We start from the raw sequence: 10,514 nt of genomic DNA on the forward strand, positions 1-10,514 counted from the left end.
CAAAACAAGAGAAACTAACCAACATAGGCGTCGGTAAAGAAAACTATATTCACAATGCGATCTTCTTCTAAGATGGGGCCTTCAGCCCATCTCATTTGCGCTCTAGGAGTTATCATCATGGCAACAATGGTTGCTGCATATGAGCCATACACGTATAGTTCTCCACCACCACCGTATTCTTCCCCATCTCCTAAGGTAGAATACGAGTCTTCCCCACCACCATACGTTTCTCTACCACCACTACCATATATCTCTCCATCGCCTAAGGTTGAATACAAATCTCCTCCTCCACCATATGTCTACAGTTCTCCACCACCACCACCATACTACTCACCATCCCCCAAGGTTGAATACAAGTCTCCTCCCCCACCATATGTTTATAGCTCTCCACCACCACCATATTATTCACCATCCCCTAAGGTGGACTACAAATCTCCTCCCCCACCATATGTTTACAGTTCTCCACCACCACCATACTACTCACCCTCTCCTAAGGTAGACTATAAGTCTCCCCCACCACCGTATGTTTACAGTTCCCCACCACCACCTTACTACTCGCCTTCCCCTAAGGTTGAGTACAAATCTCCTCCACCACCATATGTTTACAGTTCCCCACCACCACCATACTACTCACCATCTCCTAAGGTAGACTACAAATCTCCTCCACCACCGTATGTTTACAGTTCTCCACCACCACCATACTACTCTCCAGCCCCTAAGGTAGACTACAAGTCTCCACCACCACCATATGTCTACAGTTCTCCACCACCACCATACTACTCCCCATCCCCTAAGGTAGACTACAAGTCTCCACCACCACCATATGTTTACAGTTCTCCACCACCACCATACTACTCGCCTTCTCCTAAGGTGTACTACAAGTCTCCACCACCACCATATGTCTACAGTTCTCCACCACCACCATACTACTCCCCATCCCCTAAGGTAGACTACAAGTCTCCACCACCACCATATGTTTACAGTTCTCCACCACCACCATACTACTCGCCTTCTCCTAAGGTGTACTACAAGTCTCCACCACCACCATATGTCTACAGTTCTCCACCACCACCATACTACTCCCCATCCCCTAAGGTAGACTACAAGTCTCCACCACCACCATATGTTTACAGTTCTCCACCACCACCATACTACTCGCCTTCTCCTAAGGTGTACTACAAGTCTCCACCACCACCATATGTCTACAGTTCTCCACCACCACCATACTACTCCCCATCCCCTAAGGTAGACTACAAGTCTCCACCACCACCATATGTTTACAGTTCTCCACCACCACCATACTACTCGCCTTCTCCTAAGGTGTACTACAAGTCTCCACCACCACCATATGTCTACAGTTCTCCACCACCACCATACTACTCCCCATCCCCTAAGGTTGTATACAAATCTCCTCCACCACCATATGTTTACAAGTCCCCACCACCACCATACTACTCACCAGCCCCAAAGGTAAACTACAAATCTCCACCACCGCCATATGTTTATAGTTCTCCACCACCACCATACTACTCGCCTTCTCCCAAGGTGTACTACAAGTCTCCACCACCACCATACATCTACAGTTCCCCACCACCTCCATACTACTCACCAGCCCCTAAGGTACACTACAAGTCTCCACCACCACCATACTACTCGCCTTCTCCTAAGGTGTACTACAAGTCTCCACCACATCCTCATGTATGTGTTTGTCCACCACCTCCTCCATGTTATTCTCCATCCCCTAAGGTTGTGTACAAGTCTCCTCCACCACCATATGTCTACAGTTCTCCACCACCACCATACTACTCCCCATCCCCTAAGGTTGTATACAAATCTCCTCCACCACCATATGTTTACAGTTCCCCACCACCGCCATACTACTCACCAGCCCCTAAGGTAGATTACAAGTCTCCTCCACCACCATATGTCTACAGTTCTCCACCACCACCATACTACTCCCCATCCCCTAAGGTTGTATACAAATCTCCTCCACCACCATATGTCTACAGTTCTCCACCACCACCATACTACTCCCCATCCCCTAAGGTAGACTACAAGTCTCCACCACCACCATATGTCTACAGCTCCCCACCACCATCGTACTACTCACCTTCTCCTAAGGTGGACTACAAATCTCCTCCACCACCATATGTCTACAGTTCCCCACCACCACCACCTTATTACTCTCCCTCACCAAAGGTTGAGTACAAATCCCCACCTCCTCCATCATATTCACCTTCTCCAAAAACTGAGTATTAAACCTCATAATCCTCATCTTCGTATTCCTATTATTAAAACAATAAATGCCATTCTAAACTAAGCTACTGAATTTTATTTTATTTCTTCTTTCCTTTTGTTCTTGATGCTACTTGTATCTTTTAAGTTTCTTTGGATTTGGATTAAAATTTGGCTACAAAACCTTCATATGGTTTCATGTTTTTTCTTTAATATGTGTAAAGATTGCTTGAAATCTGTATGAAGAATTCCTTCGCGAATTTGAATTTGTAGTGTGTATTCTTGACTTTATAACTTTGGATAATAATTTATCGATCCAATCCTCTTGTATGGAATGCATACCTAATTTGAATGGATAAATGGAAAGTTTAATTTCTTTAATGTTGGAAGTGTTACCCCCAAATTATAAAACTCGAGGCATAATACTAATTGGAAAATCTAAAGTCAACTAGATAAATGAGAAATGTAGATATAATCGAAACATCACGAATTTAGGAGGTTTGATTTTCCTACCTACTCACTGACCTACATATTGCATAGACCATTGGGGCTTCTTAACATACTTGCTATGCATCTCCATGGCTGAGAGTGCACCCAAGTCCAACCTCATCTTCAATTACCTTTTCAGATTTATAAATGTGGAGTGATTATTTTTTTCAATGCCTCATTTCTCCAGGTTACAAAATACGTAATCTTAAGAGATTCTCTTTACCATCTGCTTCATCGAGGGTTACCATTCCGTTGGTACGTATTCAAACTGTAAGGTTTGTTTTTAGCTGTTTAAAAATGTGATTAAGTTGGATTTTCAGAAAATGAGGATGCATTGGCTCCTATATATATATATATATATATATATATATATATATTTTTTGTCTATTCTCATGCTTTTCGATTAGAAAACTAATCGTATTATAGAAAGTCTATATTTTCATTTTTTTTTTGTAAATTAAAGATGGTACTAAAATATCAAGGTAAAAGTAATAATAAAATTTCACCGTTCAGATCTATCTAATATATTTTTATTGTTGGAAAGATTCAGCTTATTGGAAGATGGAGAACTAGTGATCAACAGAAAAATTAACGGTCGAGATAATTGTTCAATAAATTTTCGTAACAACAAAGACTCATCTACAGCTTCATATACACTCAAAATTGAAATCTTAACAAAAAAGGATACTGGATATATATGAAATATTTTAAAAGTGATTGTGACTGCAAAAAAAAGAGAAGACGAGTGTATGAGAGCAATGAGCCCGTCCTTCGCCGACCAACTTCCTTAGACGTGCACGCTGTTGATTCTCATCATACTCCTAAATAGTATTGTTATGAGTTCTAACTATTATTGTTCCCCTCTAATCCTTCCTACATTATTTATTTAGGTGATCCTAGTAATTATAATATCCGAAAAAAAATTAACAGAGAAAAAATAGAATTTCAAAGCGCCACAATTTTTACATATAAATTTTTTATATTTTTACGGTTTTGTAGTTTAGTATTAAGTTGGGAAAGGTGAGTGTATATGCTATTTTCTCTTAATTTTACTATCATCATCTAAAAATAATATTTAACAACATGTAATTTTATATATGATAAGTCAATTTTTTAAAAAATTATTGAAACGATATCACAAAACAAATATCTTGTATTGTAAGTTTAAATTCATGAAAAGAAAAGTGGTCAAATTTAATATTTTTTTATTTTCTAGATATTATCTATTTTTCTAATCATTTTAAAATAAATAGTATAATTAATAATAAATTATTTTTGAAACTATTGTTTTCTGTTATTTCATGGTGTGATAAAACAATTATGTTATAATACCATTATGAACTTATAGAGTATTAATTACAAATTAAAATTATCAAGAATTGTGTTTTTAATGCAATATATGTGATTATTGAATATAATGTGAGTTTCTCATATATTAGGAAATCTTCTGTATTTTTGAATTAGTCAATCATAAAAATTAATCTTGTTTCAGTTTTTAGTTTAAAAAGTATAAAACCATATTATATTTTTTATTTGGTATAAATTAATTTGGTTTCAATTTGTTTAAAACTTTTCAATGGTTTGATTAGTATATTATATTTTTAGGTCTTTATGAAATATATAAGATGTTAAAACTAAAAAATGGAAGAAATAGTTTTTTGTAACAATTTTTTAAAAATGTAAACAAACAAACCATACACCATATAAGTAAGATACAAGTAAAATGAAGTCAAATAAAAAGTGAAATATAACACTAAATTTAAAATTGATGAAAAGGACATGTATCACAAAAATAGAGCGCCAAATATGGCATTGTTAGGAAAACAAACTTTGTCATATTATAATAGATTTCAAAAATGTTAATTTGATATATGTGTTAATGATAAACACAAAGAATAATTGCAAAAAAAAATTATAAAAACGAAGGAAAAAAAAGGGAAGAATCAACAAATCCGACAGCCATTGGCGCTGATGAAAGCAACCTCCATGCTTCCATTGAGCTCCACATTTGTAGCAAAACGTATAGCCACACCTAAACACATCAACCAATGAAAAAATCAGATTCCAAAGAGAGAGGATTCGAATCTTAATAACTAAAAAATATAGTGATTATAGATAATACCTGCAAGTTACAGTGTTGCGTTCTTCAGATAGTAATAGTATGATCCTGTGTTGGCAACTTCTACATTGTCGCGACCCTGTTGTACTAAGGTTTGAAACCGACCTCTTGAATTCGTCGCACGACAAGTTACTATGCCATGGGACTTTGCAGTTGATGCAAAAGGGTGTACAGCATATAAAGCAACATCTCCTAACTCCCTCTTCTTCGGTGGACTCAAAGAGCTTAGTTTTCAACATCAAATCCGAGCAGCTTGGATTTGGGCAATGAAATATGTCGCATTCAGGAACTGGGTCATGTCGTTCCCACATCTTTTGTAATTTAGGTGTCAAAAGATGTGCACAGCTTCTACGATCCAGGTTCGATTTGCAGCCATACTCAGGACATTTTGGTACACTTTTGCCATCTACTAGTCCCTCTTCTATATGTCTTTTCAGGCATTTCTCGCAAGATCTATGATTACAGAATGATACGTTGGTCCCTCTTCAAAGCTAAGAGATTGTAAGATAGAACACAAGAGATTTGTTTGGTAGTTAAGACTACCTATTTTTGGCTTTTCTCGTTGATTAAATAGACAAACGATTACAAGGAAGCAAATAACTGAAACAGAAAGTGGAGTTACTAACTCCTACAAAACAGGAAATAGAAAGTGGAGAATGTGATCCTTCAAACTAGGAAGACCACGCCTCTTATTTGCGAAACTAAAACAAAGAAATAGCAAGACTTCATCAATCCAAGTACTTGCTGTTCGGCTTACGTGTCTGACCTGATCGCCTAGCTGGCGCCACCCCTTCACCACTCTGCTTCTTTCTTTGAAACCTATCAATACTCCCGCCCTCCAACAGAACCTTGTCCTCAAGGTTCGTCGTAAATGCTGGAAAGCTAGCTTTGATCTGACTAGCGTCCTCCCACGTTGCTTCCTCAATAGGCAAATGGTGCCAACGAATCAGTACCTCGGTAATACGTTTCCCTCCAACCTGAACCACACGAACAGAGAGGACCTCCTCCGGGTCCAAATGAAATATTCCGTTGTCTCGTAATGGGGGAAGTTCGACTGCAACTGGTTCATCATCTCCAATCCGTTTCTTCAACAAGGACACATGAAACATAGGGTGAATCCGTGATCCCTCAGGCAACTTCAACCGATACGCAACAAGACCAATACGTTTCTCCACCTGGACAGGACCAAAATAGCGATTGGCAAGCTTCTGACAAGAACGGCGTAACACAGACTGCTGGCGATATGGTTGGAGACGAAGAAACACCCAATCTCCCACTTGATATTCAACATCCCGTCGTTTACGATTTGCGGACTGTCGCATACGATTATTGGCCGCTTCCAAGTGTCGTTTTAGTTCACTCAACACCTCATCCCTTGCAAGAAGTTGAACGTCAATCTCAGCAAAGGAGGAAGAACCGTGCTCATACCTTGGTAGCTGCGGCGGCCCGTAAAGGGCTTCAAAAGGTGTCATACCCGTTGAGGAATGGTATGAAGTATTGTACCAGTATTCTGCCCACGGAAGGAGACCACTCCACTGTGTTGGACGGTTCTGAACGAAACAACGAAGAAACTGTTCGATACACCGGTTCACCACTTCAGTCTGGCCATCTGTCTGAGGGTGGTAGGCGGTTGACATGCGCAGCTTGGTTCCCGAGATTTTCCAGAATTCTTTCCAAAAATTGCTCAAGAAAACTGGATCCCTGTCGCTGAGGATGGAACGTGGTATCCCATGGAGCTTGATGATGCTCGCCACAAACTTCGCCGCCACACTAGTTGCTGTATAAGGATGCATTAAAGGAATCAAGTGAGCAGACTTACTTAACCGATCGACGACCACCATGATGGATGTGAACTTGTTGGAGCATGGTAAGCCATCAACGAAATCCATCGAGATATCCTCCCACACTTGACACGGTATCGGTAGGGGTTGAAGAAGGCCTGCTGGAGACATCGTCTGAGATTTCGCACGTTGGCAAGTGTCACACCTGTTCACATACTCGACAATGGATTTGTGCATTCCTGGCCAATAGAACTGTCGAGATAGACGTTTGAATGTTCGAAGCACTCCGGAGTGGCCACCTAGAGGTGTATCATGATGCTCGTGGAGGAGTTGGGTGATAAGTGACGACGAGGGAGGAATGATAACCCGGTTATTGTAACACAGCAGACCATCTCGCAAACTATAAGGCTGACCTGGTTTGGAGGTAGCTGTCTCTCCAACACGAACCAAATACGGATCTGACTTTGCTAGCTCACGTAGGCTCTCCCAAATGGATGCACACGGTACCGAGATGGCATGAAGCGTTGGACTATCTGGTAAGCGAGACAACGCATCAGCTGCTACGTTCGCCTTGCCTGATCGATACACAGTCTCGTAGTCATATCCCACGAGTTTGCCCATCCATTTTTGCTGCTCCGGTGTGAGTATGCGTTGTTCAAGCATATAGCAGAGACTCCGCTGATCTGTCTGGATTGTGAAACGACGACCCAAGAGATATGGTCGCCACGTCCAGATAGCGATGATAATAGCCAACATTTCTCGAGCATATGTGGACCATGCCTTCTTGGTTACACCGAGTGACCTGCTCATGAACGCAATAGGTTGTTCGTTTTGAGAAAGAACTGCACCTATACCTTCACCTGATGCGTCTGTCTGTATCACAAAGGGTTGTGTGAAGTCTGGCAGCGCTAGTGTCGGTGTAGTTGTCATCGCTGCTTTCAGCTTTATGAAGGCTTCCTCTGCTTCTGGTCCCCACGTGAACTGTCTTTTTCTCAACAGGTTGGTAAGTGGTCGAGCGATGAGGCCGTAATCTCGCACAAATTTTCTATAGTAACCGGTGAGTCCCAAAAACCCACGTAGCTCCGTAACTGTGGTAGGGACTGGCCAGTCTAACATCACTTGTACCTTGGATTGATCCACCTTGACTCCAGTAGTAGAGATAATGTGGCCCAAATATTCAAGTTCCTGCTTCCCGAAGTCACACTTCTTGAACTTAACAGATAAACCGTGTTGGCGGAGAAGACTGAATACGTTACGAACGTGTTGAAGGTGCATCTCCCATGTTGGACTATAGACGAGGATGTCGTCAAAGAAAACCAGCACCGACTTGCGCATTAGAGGACGAAATATCTCATTCGTTAATGCTTGAAACGTGGATGGTGCGTTGCAAAGACCAAAAGGCATGACGAAATATTCATAGTGACCGTTGTGTGTGCGAAATGCTGTTCTGTGAACGTCGGAGGGATGCATTCGCACTTGGTGATAACCGGCTGTGAGGTCAAGCTTTGTGAAGAATGCGGCACCATGAAGTTCGTCGAGCATGTCCTCAACCGTTGGGATAGGAAATCGATCTTTGATTGTAGCAGCGTTGAGAGCACGGTAGTCTGTGCAAAAACGCCATGACCCATCTTTTTTTTTGATCAAGAGGACTGGCGAAGAAAAAGGACTACAGCTCTAGCGAATGATTCCGGACCTGAGCATGTCGGAAACTTGTTTCTCGATTTCTTCCTTCTGAAAGTAGGCGTAACGATAAGGTCGTACATTGATGGGATCAGTCCCTTCCTTGAGTGGAATTCGATGTTCAATCTCACGGCGTGGTGGTAAGCTGTCTGGGATGTGAAAAAGGGCATCGAATTCATTGATAAATGCTCGCATATCTTGACTGACCGGTAGCAACGTCGGATTGGAATCGGAGAGGCAAATCGCGAACAAGGCTTGTCGTTGGCGAGCTTCCTTAACGACATCATTGGAGTTTGTGGCCTGAATAGGTGTATGTCGTAGCCCATTAAGAACGTGTGTTCGGCCAGCCCAATCGATTTGCATGGTACGGGCCTTCCAATCGCAGACTGTTGGGCCCAAAGTTTCAAGCTACTTAACGCCTAGAACGAGATCGAGGCCCATCAATGGTAGGGCGTGCAATGTCACCGTAAACGCTGCATTGCCGATCTGAATCATGACCTTGTCATACTTGCCTCCACACTTTAATGGCATCCCGTTAGCGACGCGTACCGTGAATGATGGCGTTGGTGTGAACTTCAATCTAAGTCGTTGTGCCGCTTTTAGGCTGATGAAATTATGTGTCGATCCACTGTCGACCAGTGCCAATAGATGGTGTTTGCCGATGTCTGCGCATAGTCAAATGGTCGTCGGAGCATCCCAACCGGTTAAAGCATGTAAGGTGATCTCCGGGGACTGGTCGGTCTCCTCCGTGTTTTCGACCGCAGCCTCTTCTTCATCGTTTTCACTCTCCATGATGAACAGTTGGGGTTGTTTGCATTTATGCTCTGGGAAGAATTTATCATCGCAGCTGAAACATAAACCCAAGCTACGCTTTTTCTTAAGCTCTTCCCAACTCAGCTTCCGTGGTGGCGTAGATTTGGAATTCTCCCCTCGAGGATGGCTCACTGTGTATGCCGGTGGCGGTGCCATGATGCGAGGGTTGTTCCACCGCTTTTCTTGTTGCAGTTGGTCATCCCTCAAGCGCGCATAATTGAAGACCTCAAGCAAGGTCTTAGGCTTGAAAATCCGTATTCCACTCGAGATTGATTTATGTAACCCCCCCATAAAAGCTCCAACTAACGCCTTCTCTGTCCAGCCCTCCACCTTGTTCTACAACCGTTCAAACTCTCGTTGGAATTCTAATAACAAACCCTTCTGTTGTATGTAACACAATGCTTCGTCAAAATCGTCACCATCGAGAGGCCCAAAGTGTGTCCACAATTCCACCTCAAAACGCTCCCAAGGAATTTGGCGACCAGATAAGCCGATGGCTTTCGACTTTGCCTGCCAACACAAGTTCGCTTCCTTGGTCAAGTGATACGATTCGAAGCTCACCCTCTGGTCTCGAGGCATCTCGTGATATGCAAAGTACTGTTTGGCTTTGCTCACCCATTCCGTCGGGTCACCACCGTTGAACCTTGGGAATTCCAGCTTTACTCCTCTGTTTTGCGCAGGAACGATAGAAAGATTTTGCTGCTCTCCATACGGTGGTGGTGTTTCTGTCTGACGGGTTCGTGTACCCCCAGATCCGCCCCGTGGGTGTGCATCATTGTCTTCATAACGTCCAGCATCCGGTCAAAAGATTCCTCCATGGACTGGTGAAGAGACTTCTCCATAAGTCGGAACTTGTCATCTATACCGGTGTTGATAGCGCGTACGTCCTCCTGAACCGAACCCATGTTCGTTTCAATGTTGTCGATCCTTTCTTTCTCCTTGGCCATTGACTCGTCCTTGGCAGGTGGAGTCAATTCCAATCTTCTTCGTGAGTTTTTAGTTGTTCGTGCAATGGTGATGATGAAATAGTGATGGTATGATGATGGTGAAATGAAAATAAATAAATAAAAAAACCGCTCTGATACCAACTTGATACGTTGGTCCCTCTTCAAAGCTAAGAGATTGTAAGATAGAACACAAGAGATTTGTTTGGTAGTTAAGACTACCTATTTTTGGCTTTTCTCATTGATTAAATAGACAAACGATTACAAGGAAGCAAATAACTGAAACAGAAAGTGGAGTTACTAACTCCTACAAAACAGGAAATAGAAAGTGGAGAATGTGATCCTTCAAACTAGGAAGACCACGCCTCTTATTTGCGAAACTGAAACAAAGAAATAGCAAGACTTTGTCAATCCAAGTACTTGCTGTTCGGCTTACGTGTCTGACCTGATCGC

At 42.2% G+C, this 10,514-nt stretch overlaps 1 protein-coding gene across 3 annotated transcripts; it reads left to right on the forward strand.

Annotated features, from left to right (window-relative positions):
* On the forward strand, positions 1-2,616 carry LOC104711005 (extensin-2-like). Of its 3 annotated transcripts, none has more exons than XM_019229811.1 (2): positions 1-1,971; positions 2,047-2,616. In XM_019229811.1, the coding sequence occupies exons 1-2, from the start codon at positions 55-57 to the stop codon at positions 2,257-2,259; spliced, it is 2,130 nt and encodes a 709-aa protein (XP_019085356.1). In that variant the 5' UTR covers positions 1-54; the 3' UTR covers positions 2,260-2,616. The 3 variants fall into 3 exon arrangements, with proteins under 3 accessions (XP_019085356.1, XP_019085357.1, XP_010425975.1); XM_019229812.1 differs by having other exon boundaries at positions 1-1,620; positions 1,747-2,616; XM_010427673.1 differs by having other exon boundaries at positions 1-2,616.

This window comes from Camelina sativa, chromosome 9, assembly GCF_000633955.1.
Source record: "Camelina sativa cultivar DH55 chromosome 9, Cs, whole genome shotgun sequence".
NCBI lineage: Eukaryota > Viridiplantae > Streptophyta > Magnoliopsida > Brassicales > Brassicaceae > Camelina > Camelina sativa.